Below are 17,254 nucleotides of genomic sequence, written 5' to 3' on the forward strand. Positions count from 1 at the left end.
GAGAAAGAAATCCACAGAAACTCATGTATAAGACAGAGTTTTATATAAAGGCTAAGTGCGCATCAAGAAAACATCCCAATCCAGTGCTGCCCAAGTCCACAAGTCCAACATTAACCCATATGTCCAGCACCAATCCACAGTCCTCCTCCATCTCACAAAACAGACACAGTGATGCCGACTGCAGGAGGAAAGCCGAGTCAGTGAACATGTAAGCATCTCAGCGCTGGCAGGGTCTCTACACGGCTGCTCCAGCACCCAGGGCTGCACCGGGGTAGGTCCATGTGGCTTCTCCTCAGGGATGTCTTGCAGGAAGTGAGCCTTGCCAGCTAAAGCAGGGAACTGGCTAGGGCAGCTGCACCCTGGTCCGACCATCAGAAAGCAAGAGACCCAAGAACTAGAAAGGCGAGGCTCACTGAGCCATTTGCTCCCCGCCCTTCAATTAACCCCACATGTGTTATCAGCCAGGTTGGCACAATAAACTAACTATCTCACCAGGTTTTGGCCTGCCAGGTCTATTTTCTGTACACTACACTGCATTTTTACGATGATGTTCTTTTATGCATGGTAAAAAGGAGTAGGAACAGATTGCGTTATCTTTAAAAGTGGACAGTTGTCAGTATCTTAAATTGAGTAATCAAAGGACAGGACTGAGTTGAGAATAAAGAAGCTTGCTATCGCTGCGTGCTCCCACTCATTAGCTACCTTGGGGTAAGCCAGGCACAATTTCAGACTCTGCCAGGTGACTGTGATTAGCAACAGTACGGATGGTAATAATCTGGGGTAGGTTGTGAGGGTGCCACTTCCTCTTCCTTGCAGCAGTGTGGTGCTAAGGAAGCCACGCGCCCCTCTGCCTATGAGAGAGGGTCCATGTCCATATGTCTCGTACTCACGTGGCACAGAAAATAGTGGCTGTCATGGTTTTGTCATGTGATGCTCCTCCCTGAGAAAGAAGAGGAGGCTTCCAGCATGGTTCGCGTGTCTGAGTTATCTTTTTTCACAATTCTTTTATTTAGACCCCAAGTAATACACTCTCGTGGGACCTTAATAACAATGTGCTTTTGTGGCGGTATCCGGATTTTCGCATAATTGTGCATGTAGATCCTCCACTGGTCCCTGCTTGCATGACCAGGGGTATAATGTAAAGAAGACATATAAAACCATCAATGTATACAGTTTTAATGCTAGCAACACTATAAAGCATTTCTCAAATTCCCTTGAGGTGATTTTACCAATTATATTCAAGAAAATCCCTTTATGTAATCCATGAATGTTACCTATCGACTTGTGTGTTCCAGAAGAAATAAAGTGACTTTATTAATCTTCATTATAAAATATTAATTTATATAATGTACCTACTGGGCATAAAATGCTTTATTTCATTCCACATGTATGTCCTCAAAAGAAGGTACATTGATGTAAACGTTTAAATTATTTTTTTAAAATAACTTAGGTACAGAACACTAATCTGTATTCCTTAATAAATCCAATTTATTCTCACCTGGTTTGTGCCATATAAAGACAGGATCAAATACTACACACAAGTAAAAGTCAATGTTTCCATCTCTACATTCAGGTGTGAGATAGTCTTTAGTTTATGTTTTCTTAGGCCTGGTTCCCAATGTGTTTCATTTGCTTATTGTCCCCAAGAATGTGGAAATGGTCACAATCAAATCTCTGTATGATTAGATTGGTGATGATTATTTTCTCCTAATTTTCTTTAATATTCTGGTAAGAAGTTATGGGAATTAGGAGACTTCAATGATTTCCATGTACTATAATCCGAAAATAGCTTTTTATACACCAGTGGGGGTAAAATCCGTGAATTATTATTTTCTTGGTAACTTGGTAATATGAAATTCTCACTAAATTATTGTTTTTCAGCTCTTCTCACAGACAGTTTTATCATCTTATCATTTTTGGCACAAAACAAGCTATGTTTTATTCAGTTTGCCAAGAAGATCGTTTCTCCAGATGTGAATAAAAGACTGGAAAAACTCTCAGCCTTGGATTATAAGGTACAGATTTCAAGTGATAGAGTGTAGCATTCAATACTGAAGTGTGCTAAAATATCACAAGTTGACGTTATACTCATTATTCTCAAGAGCACCGGATTTCAGAAAAACCAGAATTGTTGTAGTATTAAGTTTGACTCACTGGAAACAGTAACCAATCTAAGTTTCTTTTTCATTCTCACGATGGAGGTCTAACACTGGAGTGTTTGGCACCACTTATATAAAAAAACATACAAAAGAGGCAAGTTATAGTTTTGAAAATGGTTTTCTCGCTAGTGGTAGTAGACACACTATTCTCATTTCCCCCTAACACCGCATATCGCCTCTCTCCAGGCAGGACTAGCTGTCTGGTTCCATTTCACAAGGAAAGAAAGAAGGAAGAAGGCACGTTCAAAGGTTAATAGAAAAGTGTAATCAACAAGGACTACCTACCTTGCCCCACTCCTGGCCCCCACCATAACTGGAGAAAATGCAAAGAGAAACCCATCTCTTCCACACGTGGGTCTCGCTCCCCTCACTAGCTCCACGCCGTTTGTCGGCTTGTATCAGAGACTTTGCATCTGCTAAGGCAAGATTTGTATTTTAAATGAAGTGTTTAAGTTTTGCCACATTACATTCTAACTTGCTTGGAAGGCATACTCTGTGCTAGGATGAGGATCTAATACATTTTCCAGGCGGTTTCAGTTCAAGGCCTCTTTTCAGCGATGACTTGTGTTTGCAAGATTGATCCAGCCTCTGTGACGTGGATTTGAGACAGTTCACTGTTCACTGGAAACAGAGCTGATAGAAGCTCCCTTCAAAAAAGACACACACGTATGCCAGACTGAGAGAATCTATAGCAAGGGTAAAGGGTTTTAGAAGCCAGCTTTGTGGCTTGAAACTTTTGTGTGTGTGTTTTGGGGAAAGTAGTATTTAGCCTAACTATTTGCCCTTTGGGGTTATGTCTCATTTTGTGGTAGTGGCGTGCAAAAGATTTCATTTTATTTAGTAGAAACATTTCTTCTTATTTAAAAAAAAGATCTTTTTTAATATTGAAGAAAATATACCTAACAAGCTTTTCATTGTGGAAATAACTAACATCAATTTTTGTCTCTCAGCTTTGTGGAGCTTTTATAAAACTTTGTGTAATATTGATGGTCTTTCCCTGGAAATCACTGATTCATATGTATTTTATTTAGGTTAGTCAAAAAATGAAAGGGTACTGGCATTCTTCATGGGGTGCTGTTAGTCAGAATGGCTGACTGTAGATCTGTGTATCTCTTTACTGATATTGGTCTTTAAGATGCCCCAATATATATTAACGTAGGCCATGTAAAGTAAATATTTTTAATAATAAAAACAATTTTATGACTGATTTCTCCATTTCAAGTGTGATGGGTCCCTTGGTGTAAAATCCTCTCATCTGAAGAAGGGTATTAACCCTATAGTAGGAAAGAGCTAAATGACCAGATGTCATCTTTTCTTAGAAACTAACTAGAAAATAGACCTAAATATTTGGGTCTTTACACTTCAAGTCAGGCAGTTAGTTAGTTACTTGTTTACTTATTCTTTCTACCTTCAGATTTAGAAACTTTGGGACATAGCCATTCTATGTCATTTCTATAAATTGGAGAAATAACACACTGTCTTTTGTAAGACACATAGATTTGATTTTCTGATTCAGTATTTAAAATGCACTTCTCCAATACTTACTCAAAATCATCATTTGTCTATAGGCAGGATATTTTAGAAGCTTGTTCATTTCACTTACCCATTGCCCATCATGATAAAGTACTGATGCAATTAATACTCAGAAAACATGACATTTCAGGTAACATAAATAGTTTGCATTATGCAAAGACAGAAGATGCCAGTTGCTAGTTTTAACTCTTATTTTTCCATCCAGAAATTTTGTATAAAACCTATTTAGGTGTCAAGTAGGTTATCACTATAATGTCTGTGTATTTTTCAGGATTTACCCATCTAATTGTGGTATCGCCCTCAAATAAACACATGGCTAGTTCCAATATTGATAGTGGGAGTCGAAATATAAAAATTTACCCTTGAGAGCTTAAGTACTTTGGTTATTGCCCATTTGGATTTTAAAACAAGGAAGTGGTATAGATGACTGTAATTCTGCTTTTCTCTACAGCAACACCATGCTTTAATTCTCTCATACTGAAATAATTTTGACAACACAAATTGTAAATATTCTGAAATGACTGACCTTTCACAAATTTCCTCGTCTACCTTTAAAAAAATCCAATTCAATTTATTTAACAGCAAAGGGAAGTGCAAGGAGTTAACTGTTTACCGTGAGAGAACAACACTGGTAATTACTTTGATTTCAGTTCCTTGTGATGTGCATTCAGAGGATGAAGAGGTCAATAATATTATGGCCATGCAAATAGAAAAGGGTTCCTTTTGACCATATTAAAAAAAAAAGCAGAGGATTATTAAAGCATTAACCTTGATTTTAATGGCCTTGGTTGAGTGGTGAGATCACAATTTGGATGAGCCTGATTATTTACTAAATACAATACATAAATGCAACGGGTTCTTAACACCCATTGCACTCTGGCATTATCGCATTACTGCCATCCTTTGTTGCCTTGCAGACAGGAATATGAAAGCAATCTGTCATGTAGTGAGACTGGCTCCAGAAGCATTTCTCTGATAAGAAGACCCCCTGCCCTTTGCTAGTGTCTGGTCCAGTAGGCTTAGCCATGCGCTTAATCCCCAGAAAGTGGTTCGATTATTGCTGACCAGCAATGGCAAGATAGTTGTTGTGTTTTTTTTTTATTCAAAGCTATCAACCTTCCATTAATTCCTTAAGCAGAAATACGGTGCAATCTATATTTCCTTGGCATGTGTCACCCAGATGGTGCCGTGCTTATGTTTTCAAATAGCCAGGTTCCAAAATAACATGGTTTAAATAATAAATTCTACAAATCCTTCCTAAGAAAGAGAGGCATAATTCTCGGAAGCTGCCTAGACTTTTCCGCATGATGCTGTGGTTTATCCCCTTTATGCAGAATATATGTGCATATGTCTCATAGATTCCTTAAAGAAATATTTGCCTCAAGTTGTTGTCAGTCATTGTTCATGTGTTATGTCTTAAACAGTAGTCAGACACTCTTGGTCAGCAGTACTGAACTTGTCATTTAATACCGCTGGTCTGAAATTGATGTGTAGGTCGATGCTGTCGGACAGCCATGACTGTACCTTTTGGTATTGATTGGATGTGCTCAAGCCAGTTCCTCCCTGACTCACATTTCTCCTTTTCTTCTCCTCTGATAAAAATGTGAAGACTTTCGAACATACGTCTTTTTTATACATGTGTCAAATGAATTGGGTAAATTCTGACATCTCCCTAGGAACATGTTTAATGTGCGTTATTTACTTGTATTTATCTCCACTTACAGACCCTCTCAATTTTGTCACAGTGGGGGAGATTTTTGCATCTTTCAAGAGAAATTCTTTTCTTGTTTTTAACCCATTTTCTTAATTTTCACCCGTTAGATTTCCTATTATGAGATACCTGGTCCCACGAACAGGACAATTGAGCGGCATCTAGCCATAAGCTGTGCTCAGGACACAGTGCTTTGCTGGTGGCCCCTGGACACTGATGGTGCTTGGCCTTGGACCCCCATTTCTTCTGAGAAGGACAGAGCCAACCTACTGCTCCTGGGTCATGCTCAGGGGAGACTGGAGGTAAAGCTAAAACAAATGTACACATTTTAATGAGGAGCAAGTAGAATAAGATGATGACTGTTTTCTATCCTGAAATAAAGTTTGAAAAGTAAAATTTCAAACTAAAACCCCACCCCCACCCCCATCAAACACTAAAAAAAAAAAAAAGGAAGTGCCGTATGGAATGGGATCTGAAAAAGAACCCTATCTGGTGGATACCCGGGCAGTTCTGAGGCTGGCTGGGACAGCACAGGCTCCTGTGTGCAAACTCTGCTTGGTCACTCTCTGGCCTTCGGCAAGCTCCTCATTTGAAAAGTGTTCCTGAAAACAAATGCGTTAATCCGCCATTGGGAGCAATGGCTGCACGCAGTGAGCCCCTAACCACTGCTCACGATTGTGATTGATTCATACTGTTCTCATCACGAGTACTATTGTTATTGTTTGCGTAAGATTCCATGCTTGCTAAGGCTTTGTTATCAATCAACCTCTTCAGACTTCGATCAGCCAGCTCACAAACGGAGTCACCGGCTTCTATGCAAGACCCTGAGGTGTCAAGCCATGGCTGGGATAGGAATACACGTCTGGAGAGTGCCGCACAATGGTGATCTCACTGCAGGAGCCTCTCTAGGGCTGGGGCACCAAAGGGATGAATCTCGGGGGTGAGGACAATGTGTCTAGGCTATGTACTCCCAGCTGTGACCCCGACATGCATTTCTATATGTGAACTTTCATGTAGTCTCAGCTTCACCAGTACTGTGGATATGAAAGTTTCTGTTCTCTCTTGTGTGAGCCCTGGGAGGGAACATCTTGAAGGAGCGCCCTCTCTCCCGCCTTCTCATCCCCTTTAGTTTTGACCTGGATCAAATAAGATGCTCCTATCTTTGCTCCAAGTCGATTGTCTCTTAGATGTGAAGGAGTTTTTCCAAAATTATTATTCTGAGATACAATGACTCATTCTTGCCATTCTGTAGCCCTGCTTACCTCTTCTGGTTCCATAAACTTTCAGGATGCCTTTTAAGACTGACGTCTTTCTTGGAAACTATTTTCTTTAGAAATCCTCTCAGACTCCTGTAGATATTTTAGTTTCCTTTTGCTGGAACTTTCCCAAGTCTGCTGCCATGACTAAAACCATGCAGGCTCTCTGTTTGTGCTTGCAGTGGTTTTGTGAAGTTACGACAATTCTGTTTCTTGCTCTTTTTCTGCCCACCACCTGTTGCCCCTCAGTTCCGAAACTCATTGAGCCAAAAACACTTCATCAAAGTGACGTAATGTAGCAAAGTTCATTAGAATTCAATGAAGTGTTCTGTGCAATAACACAAGTACAGATAGATTCAGCCTTAAGTTATAATTACCCAATGTCTTTTTATTTAACAATAATGCATTACATGCAATGTGGACTGTCCTAACTGGGTGTCCCTAAGGCCTACATACTCTGGTGTCATCTAGATCATGGACCCAGGAGCTGGACAGACTTGGTTTTACCTATTGGGTGGACCACACAGACTGAAGCCTGTGAGAAGCACAACTCAACAGGACTGCCTTGTTTTTCCAGATCTCGAAAGTCCTCTGCCTTTGACAGCGTATCACTCTCTGTTAACAAGCCTTACTTCCAAACACCCAGCCAGTGTACCTTCTCTGGCAGGTTCTCATCTGACAGACTCTTTACAAGTTTTACTATATTAACTCTGTTGACCTTAATCAAGCCTAATCGCTGTAAGTTTCTGCCTGCTTCTAGTTAATTCTATGGTCTTGGGTGAATCCCTTGCTTTCTCTAGCTTTTGTTTCCTATTTTTTAAAACAATGAGTTTAAACCAAAACTACGGAAACCACGTTCTCTGCCACGGAGTCAATTCTGACCCATAGCAGCCCTATGAGATGGGATAGAACTTCCCCTGTGGGTTTCCAAGACTGTAACTCTCTAGGGAGCAGAAAGCCTCATTTCCAAACACGTAACCCATTACACCACTAGATCTCCGTGGGTTTAAACCAGGTAAGTGCTTATCTGAATAGTGAAGCAAAGATCTAATTTAGCATTGCCCTGCTCAAATGCTGAAAGGAAATCTGAGGTCAAACATAGCATTGACCCAGAAAAGCCTACCGTGATTGACTCTGACCTACCTTTCCAGTGCTTTTCTTTCCTTACACAAATCTTTGGTATAAGCAAATAAATTTACTCACTATCTCATGATATACCTTCCCCTGCATGCCTGTGCTAATAGCATTTCTACCCAGCAGGTTCTTCTGCTCTCGTCCTACATCGTTCAGTAATTACTGAGCGTGAGCACTGTATAGTATGCTGGGGATTCAAAGACGATTTTTAAACCCTCTTTGCAAACATGAAATTAGTTCAGTGAAATAATGAGGTAACAGTGCTAGGAGTAGAATGGGAGAGTTAGTCGCTGTCGTAACTATTGCCACCAGGGTACCAGTTCATGCGTGGGCTTACGCCAAACATGTCTCCGGGATCAGGGCTGGCTGCAGACAGGTTCTTTGAGTAATACACTTGACTTAGTCTCATTCAGGTACCTTCACAAAAGATCCAATCCAACAGTGGCTTCAGAGGGGACCTGCTGGGGCCAGTTCAGTTCAAAGCAAAGAGGTCAGCTCAGAAGTTTATGGAGACTGTGTGGGGGATGGCAAAGAGACTGATCTCTTTGGACAGCATGTCTAAAGTATGTAAGAGCAAGTCTTGCCACGCTTGCCTCTGAGGAGCACTCTGGCCTTCTTCCAACACAGATTGGTTTGTCCTTTTAGCAGTCCGTAGTACCACAATTCTTCTCCAGCACCACAGTTCAAATGCATCTATTCTCCTTTGGCTTTCCTTATTCAATGTCCAACTTTCACAGGCATATGAGGCAATGGAGAATACCATCGCTTGAGTCAGGTGCACCTTAGTCCGCAAAGTAACATCCTTGCTCTAAAATACTCTAAAGAGGTCTTGTGCAGCAGATTGCCTAATGAAACTTCTCCTTTGATCACTTGACTGCTGCTTCCATGAGCACTGATTGTGGATCCAAGTAAGACAAAAGCTTTGACAACTTCAAACTTTTCTCCATTTTTCTTGTATTTAAGCAGGTATCTTAACTTTTTAGCTGCAGTAGATTTGATAATGCTTTCTGAGTATGGTGCTAATTCAAGGTATTGCACTTAGAAAAAAACACCTGAATTTACTAGCCAAATTAATAAAGACCACATAAACAGAGCTATCAATATTTTTTTTTAGATTTGATATTTCTTTAAAAAATTTTTTACATCGTTTTATTAGGGGCTCATATGACTCTTATCACAATCCATACATACATCAATTGTATAAATCACATTTGTACATTCATTGCCCTCATCATTCTCAAAACATTTGTTCTCCACTGAAGCCCCTGGCATCAGCTCCTCATTTTTGCCCTCCTCCCTCCTTCATGAGCCCTTGATAATTTATAAATTGTTTATTTTGTCATATCCTGCCCTGTCCGACATCTCCCTTCACCCACTTTTCTGTTATCCTTCCCCCAGGGAGGAGGTCACATATAGATCCTTGTAATCGGTTCCCCCTTTCCAACCTTCTTTTAAAAATTTTTAATAAATCATTTTATTGGGGGTTCTTACAGCTCATAACAATCCTTATATCCATTGTGTCAACCACACTTGTACATATGTTGCCATCATCCTTTCGAACTGTCATAAACCTTTGATAAATTATAAATTATTATTGTTTTCATATGTTACACTGTTCATTGTCTCCCTTCACTCATGTTTCTGTTGTTCATCCCCCATGGGGTGGGGGTGGTGTTATGTATCCATCATTGTGATCGGTTCCCTCTTTCTGCACCCCTTCCTCTACCCTCATAGTGTAGCTACTCCCGTTATTCGTCCTGAGAGGGTTATCTGTCCTGAATTCCGTATGTCAAGAGCTCTTATCTGTACCAATGTACATACTCTGATCTAGCTGGATTTGTAAGTTAGAACTAGGGTCATGATAGTTGGGGGAAGGAAGCATAAAAGAACTAGAGCAGTGGTTCTCAACCTGTGGGTTGCGACCCCTTTGGAGGTCGAATGACCCTTTCACAAGGGTCGCCCAATTCATCATAGTAGCAAAATTACAGTTATGAAGTAGCAATGAAAATAATTTTATGGTTGGGGGCGTTCACCACAACATGAGGAAATGTATGAAAGGGTCGTGGCATTAGGAAGGTTGAGAACCACTGAACTAGAGGAATGTAGTATGTTTCGTCGGTGCTATACTGCACCCTGGTTGGCTCATCCCTTCCTTGTGACCCTTCTGTTAGGGGATGTCCCATTGTCTACAGCTGGACTTTGGGTCTCCACTCCGACCCCCCATGTTCGCATCAATATGATTATTTGTTTGGGGTCTTCTGATGCTTGATACCTGATCCCATCAACACCTCATGATCACACAGGCTGGTGTGCTTCTTCCCTGTTGACTTTCCAGCTAGATGGCCACTTGTTTATCTTCAAGCCTTTAGCTATTTGTCTTCTAAGACTTCTGTCATGAGTTAAGGTTTTGCCATGAGTTAACCTTCAACATTTTTGTGATGTGTTCGATTTGATAAACTCACAGAGGTCATTTCCTCATAATAATTATAACCAGTTTCTGCAGTGATTAGCATGCATAACAATTGGGAAAGTTAAAATGTGACATTTTTAAGATAGCATAATTTGAAAAAGAAGCCTTCAAGAAAACATTACAAATCCATTCAACTTAAATGCCAAAATAAGAGGGTAAGTTAAAAGAATTGCTACTAGGGTTGCAGTTTATACCTGCATGAGTTTATTCCAAATAAAATATGTCACAGAGGTCAGCAGACGGCTACAAACAAATTCTCTCAGAAATACACTTGTCTTAATCTTGTTAGGGTATCTTCAGAGAATTTTAGAAATTTACGGTGACTGGGGGGGGATTCTGGAAGAATCATCTTGATAATTTTTCTCAAAGACACAGGATAATCACAGAGGCTTCTTCTGAAGAAGTTTTAGGAAACTGTAAAATTGCATCGGTGAGGGAAAGACTAAGAAAGTTATGCAGAAGAATCATTTTCCATCACAACAGTATACCTGCTCAATCTTTGAGGATCGCAAGGACTGTCCTATGAGGATATCATTGGGAAACCTTACCCCACTTACCATATAACCCTGATCTTGCCCCTTCAGAATTCTGAAGAATAATCACAGGGGCTCTTCTGAAGAAGTTTTAGGAAACTATAAAATTGCATCGGTGAGAAAACAGGCTAAGAAAGTTATGCAGAAGAGAATAATAAAATAGCAACCACATGGTAGTCTTCAGTTGCCATTTATTGGAAACCCTTAAAGTTGGAGATTTGAACCAAAGTCCAATGACTTCCAAATCCATAACCTTGAGATCGTAGTCATCCTCTTCTTCTCACACTAGGCTGTCTCAGCCTTAAGTCCATGGAAGTGTATGAAATCCACGATCGGTAAAGCTTTAGAGACAGTAACTGGATTAAGAGTGTCTTATGGTTGTGGCAGGGAGGTGTTGGGGAAATAGAGAGTTAATAATAATGAGTACAAGTATGAAGATGCTCTAAAATTGATTGTGGTCATAATTACACAACTCTTTTTAATATGTTTTAACCATTGAATTGTATTATATATGATTTATATGTTAATAAAACTGTTTCCAATCTTTACAACCTTAAAAACCCACAGGGCAGTTCCACTCCATCCATAGGGCCACTATGAGCTAGACTCCACTTGGTGCAGTGAGTTTCACTTGGCTTGGTTCTTGAATTATGGTTGTTAGTATACGTTCCCTTAATTTGGTTTCCTTCTTCATTTTATCCATATTTTGGATTTCCTTATTTGTCACTTTCTCTCAAATCCTTTCTTTCATTCTTCATTTCTCTTTGATTTAATAAAATGTCTTCCTTTCAAACCTCTTTTTTCTCTTCAGGCATCATCTGTTCCCTTCTACTTCAGTCTTCATTTCCGAAATATTTTCTTTTATTTTTAATTCTTCTGAGTTCTGCCACCTCATTTTTGGGTTCTTATGATTCTGATTTACATTCTTTCATTCCTTGAATAATTTTCTTAATGTTTTTATTAATTCATATTGAAATAGTATGTTACAGTTTTAAGCTGTTTTATGTGCCTGTCTTTCTGGCATGCTTTTGTTCTCTGTTAGGAATGTTGTGTCTTGGTTTCCTTTTCTTACATTAACTTGGATAGACTCTCAATATGTTTGTGTTGCCTGGTCTCAAATTAGTCTGATTTAACCTTTAGAAGGAGGGTGGTTCAGGTTAACTTTTCTAACATCACAGAGCGACCTCTTCTGTGGTTCCCATGTACTATGCGTGAAAAATGTGTGTCAGCTTGCATTCTGAAATTTCCTTCCCGTGTTGATCTGGGTGTTCACTTTGCTTTCTTCCCTTCTCCGTCTCGATCCCCCTCTCGGTACTTTTGCCTCCATGTGGGGCCCTGTCAAGGGCAGAGCTCGGACTGCTCCAGCTCTCCCAGTACTTCCTACCACAGGCCTGCTTCCCTCCCCTGAGATTCTGTGGGCACAAGTCTCTCTGCCCCAGGTGCCTCTCTTAAATCGGCCCTCCACGCTTTCCAGTGAACACCTGCTGGCTATTTGAAATTCTCTATGTAAGAAATGTTTAGGTGTGGTCAGAACTCAGAACCGCTTCCTTCTGTTCTCTTCTGTACAAACGCAGGGATCAGGGCTGTTACTGGCTTCTTCTCGCCTGCTTCTGTCTTGAGGATCATTGAGAAACCTGTCACCTACTTCTATTTCAAATGTCACCCTTGGGTTTGTTGGTTTTGCTGGGAATTCAGAAAGGTGTGAAGACTATGTATCCACCACCCCTGACATGTCAGAATCAGGCCTGCTGTGATTCTGGTGACGGTAAGCACCTTTAGTTTCAAACAACTCGTCCGTATGTGGTGTTGACACTACAGTGGGTCGTTCTGTGGACTGGAGGGCTTTCTCATAGAAACATACCGGTTGCTAAGTTTCACATAAGAAAACATATGCATAAGGAACCATTTATACTTCCTAGCAGCTATGCCAAGGAGCCCTGGTTGAGTAGTGGGTTATTCACCGCGCTGCCAAAGACAAGTTTGGTCGATCAACCCCTCCAGCCATTTTGCAGCAGAAAGAAGAGGTTTTCTGAGAATTTCCAGCCTCAGAAACTCAAAGGGGGCAGTTCTACTTTGCTATGAGTCAATGGCAGTGAGTTCGGTCTGTTTTTTGAGTAGATAGATCTGTCGCCTTTTTAAGTTTTATACTGTTTACAAATGGCAGATTGTTGAAAGCTGTCAATTAATAAGATAAAATGTATTTGAACACACTTGTTATTGTTTCAATAAGCAGAGATGTGGAACAACAGAGCACTGGCATCCACTGTTCAGAAGACAGAATTAGTAAACCATGGTGCTGGGAGCCTGGGGCCTCGTGGTTACATGTTGAGCTGCGAGCTGCAAGGTTGGCAATTCTAAATCACCAGCTGGTCCCTAGAAGAAAGACCGGGCTTCCTACTCCCATAAGCAGTGAACAGTCTCGGAGACTCACAGGGCAGTTCCACCCTGCCCTATCGGGTCACTGATTCGGCATCAACTCTATGGCAGTGAGTTTGGTGGAAAGCAACTTGGCAATAGCCAATACGATTAAAGGTGTGAGTCTTCATATCAGACATCTCCATACAGTAGTGTCTGCAGCAGTGTGTACAATAACAACAAATTTAGGAACTGCTTAAATGACCGCCAGTGGGAGGGGAATGTGGTGCATTCCAAGGGCGGGCTGCTACTGAATGATTGAAATGAAGCAACTAGAGCTACATTATTAAACCCTGAAAACATAAGCTGACCACACAAAAAATAACAGTTTGGCACAGTGTAGTAACGTTCACAGAAAAAATTTCAAACATTCAAGGCAATGCTGTGGGTTGGTCAGGGATCTAGCTTGACATTGGACTGATAAACAGAATTAGCAACAATGTTGTTTAGAGAGGAGTGGAGGGTTATGGATTCTGAAATGCTTCACTTGTATCAGTGATATTTTATTTCTGAAAAATAAAATTTAAATCTAAGCAAGAGGATAGATAGTATTCCCCAAAATTGGTTTGCACATTTATCATATTTTCTCTACTTCTGTGTATTGAAGGTTTCATATTATAAAGTTTAGATAAAGTCTATCTTTTGTTTCCTGCTCCTAACATTTTCTACCAAAAAACCTCCAAGCCAAACCTCACTCCCACTGCACTGATTCCAGCTCATAGCCACCCTACAGGACAGGGTAGAACACCGCCCCCCACCCCCGTGGGTTTTGGACACTGTAACTTTTTTTGCAGGTGTAGAAAGTTTCGTCTTTCTCCCGAGGAGCCAGCTGGTGGTTTTGGAGGGAGAAAGTCCACATTTCTGAACAAGTTCTCCTGGTGCTAAGCTCAGAGCCTTTGATAGCTTCATTGTCTTCAGCTGATCTGGCCACCCACTGGTGAAAAGACCACTCATCAAAACAAGTGTCACTGGAAAAGAGTTACAGCGAGTGTCCTCCTTAGCTGGCAACAGGACGACGACAATGTTGGCGGTAGGATCTGGAGTCGATCTCCAAGTCTTGGCGGTTGCCTGTCAGCATTCTTGTGCTTCTTAAATGTAAGGGATCTCCCAGGAAGAGAAGGCCCCGCTCCCACACGGAGTATGCCCTCTCTGCTGTGTGCTAGCCCTGCTTTTATGCCTCATGCACTAATCCTGTCTACTTTTCAAACTTAGCTTTTTAAGAATAAAAATAAAATAATCTCTGTGATGCTTTTCCCCCCCGAGTACTTCCAATTTTACAGATGATGGATTTAAACTTGACTAAAATATTTCACCTTAGGAATGATACTACCAGCCTGTCTCATTTTGAAACTGAGGAGTTTTGTTTCATTCCTTTGTGGTTTTTCCTTTATCTTCTCTGCGATTTTTTTAGATGAAAGGTTTTCAGTTCTCATCAATTCTTTATCACATAAAAAAACTAAAACCCACTGCTATCAAGTTTGTCCCAATTCCCAGCAATCATTTAAAAGGTTTCCAGGCAGGAAATATGTACAGAAGTAGACAACCTCATCTTTTTCCTGAGGAGAAGCTAGTTAATTACTGGTTTGAACCACTCGCCTTGTGGTTAGCAGCCAGTACTTAACCCACAGGGCTACCAGGGTCCCTTCTTTATTACATTAAAAAAAAATAAAAAAGAACCGTTGCCATCTATTTCTGGCCTGGCGTAACAAGCACACTTCGTTGGCCATGACTCACATTGCGCACCCTCTGATTTAGCTAGCACCCCGGCCCATGATTCTGTTCTTTCTCTTTGTGCCTCCCTTTGTTGGCTGCTAACCTCATGGTGGGTGGCCCAAACCTTCCCGCTGGCTCTGTGGGAGAAAGTGGAGGCCGTCTGCTCCTGTAAAGATCGACAGCCTCAGCCACCCGATAGAGCAGTGGTTCTCAACCCGATTCATCGCAGTAGCTAAATAACAGTGATGAAGTAGCAACGAAAATCATTTTATGGTTGGGGGTGACCACCACAGGAGGACCTGTATGAAAGGGTCGCGGCACGAGGAAGGTTGAGAACCCCTGCTGTAGAGGGTCGCCATGTGTCAAAATAAGCCCCACAACAACGGGGGTTGTTTCGTCTGTTTTCTTGACCTGGGACGAAGCCCTGGTGGTTATAATGTGCCTGGCTGTTAACCAAAAGGTCAATTGCGGGGTCCCATCAGCCAGATTGCAGGAGAATGTGGCAGTCTATTTCTGTGAAAATTGTAGTCGTAGAAACCCTATGGGGACGTTCTGCTCTGTCCTTATAGGGTCACTGTGAGGCAAAATTGATCTGACTGCAATAGGTTGCTGTTTGGGTCACTGTCTTTAGAAGGAGCCCTGCTGGTGCCGGGATTATGTGCTTTGCTGTTAACGTTGCTGGTTCCAACTCTGCCCGTGGCTCCGTGGGAGGAAAGATCATTTGCTGTCTGCTCCCAGAAAGATGGTTGCTCTTGTTGTTAGGGGACGTCGGGTCAGTTCCAACCCACAGCTACCTTATGTACAACAGAACAAAACCTGCCCAGGCCTGCGCCATCCTTACATGTTCCCCGATGTTCAGCCCATTGTTGCAGCTGCTGTGTCACTCTGACTTGCCAAGGATCTTGCCTCATATTGTTGCTCCTCTGCTTTCCCAAGCATGATGCCCTTCTCCAGGGACTGGTCTCTCCTGACAGCGTGTCCAAAGTGCGTGTCGCCACCCTTGCATCTAAGGAGCATGCTGGGTGTACTTCTTTCAAGACTGTGTGGGCTTGGCAGTACATTCTCCTTTCAATCTTCTTTGCCAAAACCATGATTCACTCTCATTGATTCTTCGTTGCTCTTCCTTATTCAATGTCCAGCTTTCCCGTGGAGATGAAGTATTTGAAAATGCCATGGTTTGGGTCAAGAGCACCCAGGCCCTCAAAGCAGCATCTTTGCTTTTCCACATTTTAAAGTGGTCTTAGGCAGCTGATTTACCCAATGGGACACATATTTGGATCTGCTGACTGCTGCTTCCATGAGCATTGATTGTGATCCAAGTAAGACGAAATCCTTGATAACTTCAATCTTTTCTCCATTTACCATGATGCTACCTATTGGTCTAATTGTGAGGACTTTGGTTTTCTTTACATTGAGTTTTAATCCATATTGAAGGCTGCAGTCCTTGATCTTCATCAGCAGGTGCTTCAAATCCTCCTCACTTTCATTAAGCAAGGTAGTGTCACCTGCACATCGCAGGTTGTTAATAAACCTCCCTCCAATCTTGATGCTGCATTCTTCTTCATAGAGTCCAGCTTCTCTAATTATTTGCTCGACGTACAGATTACTGGCTCAGCATAAAGATTACAGACAAGGAAACTTTATGGCCCAGTTCTATTCTGGTACTGGGCCGTTCTCACTGGGTTTTCCTCTCTCTCCTTTCTGCTTCTCTTCAGGGCATTGCCACTTAATATTTCTCCCTTCATCACACACCGTATTTTTGGTGCCACTATGTCAGCATCATATCCTGGCCTGGATCATCTCATGATGAGTCCTTCAATCTCTGCTCATTTTGGAAGGAAAAGCTACCTGCATAAATATGAAGCATCTTAGTAGGTGCAAGTGTGGTTTTTTTAAAAGTCTGGAAGCAACAAAGCCCACATGAAAGAAGCACACCAGCCTGTGCGATCATGAGGTGTCGAAGGGATCAAGTATAAGGCATCATCAGAACAAAAAAATCTCACCACAGTGAACGAGGGGGTAGTGCGGAGTAGAGACCCAAAGCCCATTTGTAGGCCACTGAAGATCCCCTTGCAGAGGGGTCTCGGGGAGGAGACGAGCCAGTCAGGGTGTGATGTAGCAATGATGAAAACTACAACTTGCTCCACGACGTGAGCAGTTTCCTGGAATTAAAGGACTGGATTTTCTTCCCCTGCATCTCATTTTTCTTACCTTGCACCTCATACATAGTTATGCAATGGGCTGCTAACTGCAAGATCAAGAGTTCAAAACCACTCCTCGCGCGAGAGATGAGGTTTTCTACTCCTCTAAATGTTAGTCTCTGAAACCCA

General features: G+C 41.5%; 1 protein-coding gene across 7 annotated transcripts in view; it reads left to right on the forward strand.

Annotated features, from left to right (window-relative positions):
• Positions 1–17,254, forward strand: part of LOC101642381 (WD repeat containing planar cell polarity effector) — a 340,297-nt gene that overhangs the window by 144,321 nt on the left and 178,722 nt on the right. For all 7 annotated transcript variants that reach the window (XM_045294106.1, XM_045294103.1, XM_045294105.1 and 4 more), the window contains 2 exons: positions 1,882–2,015; positions 5,514–5,705. In XM_045294106.1, coding sequence (XP_045150041.1) covers positions 1,882–2,015; positions 5,514–5,705 — 326 coding nt within the window. The remainder of the gene's footprint in view (positions 1–1,881; positions 2,016–5,513; positions 5,706–17,254) is intronic.

The sequence above is a fragment of the Echinops telfairi genome, unplaced genomic scaffold (assembly GCF_000313985.2).
Source record: "Echinops telfairi isolate 266 unplaced genomic scaffold, ASM31398v2 ScPeMD7_2573;HRSCAF=3158, whole genome shotgun sequence".
Lineage (NCBI taxonomy): Eukaryota > Metazoa > Chordata > Mammalia > Afrosoricida > Tenrecidae > Echinops > Echinops telfairi.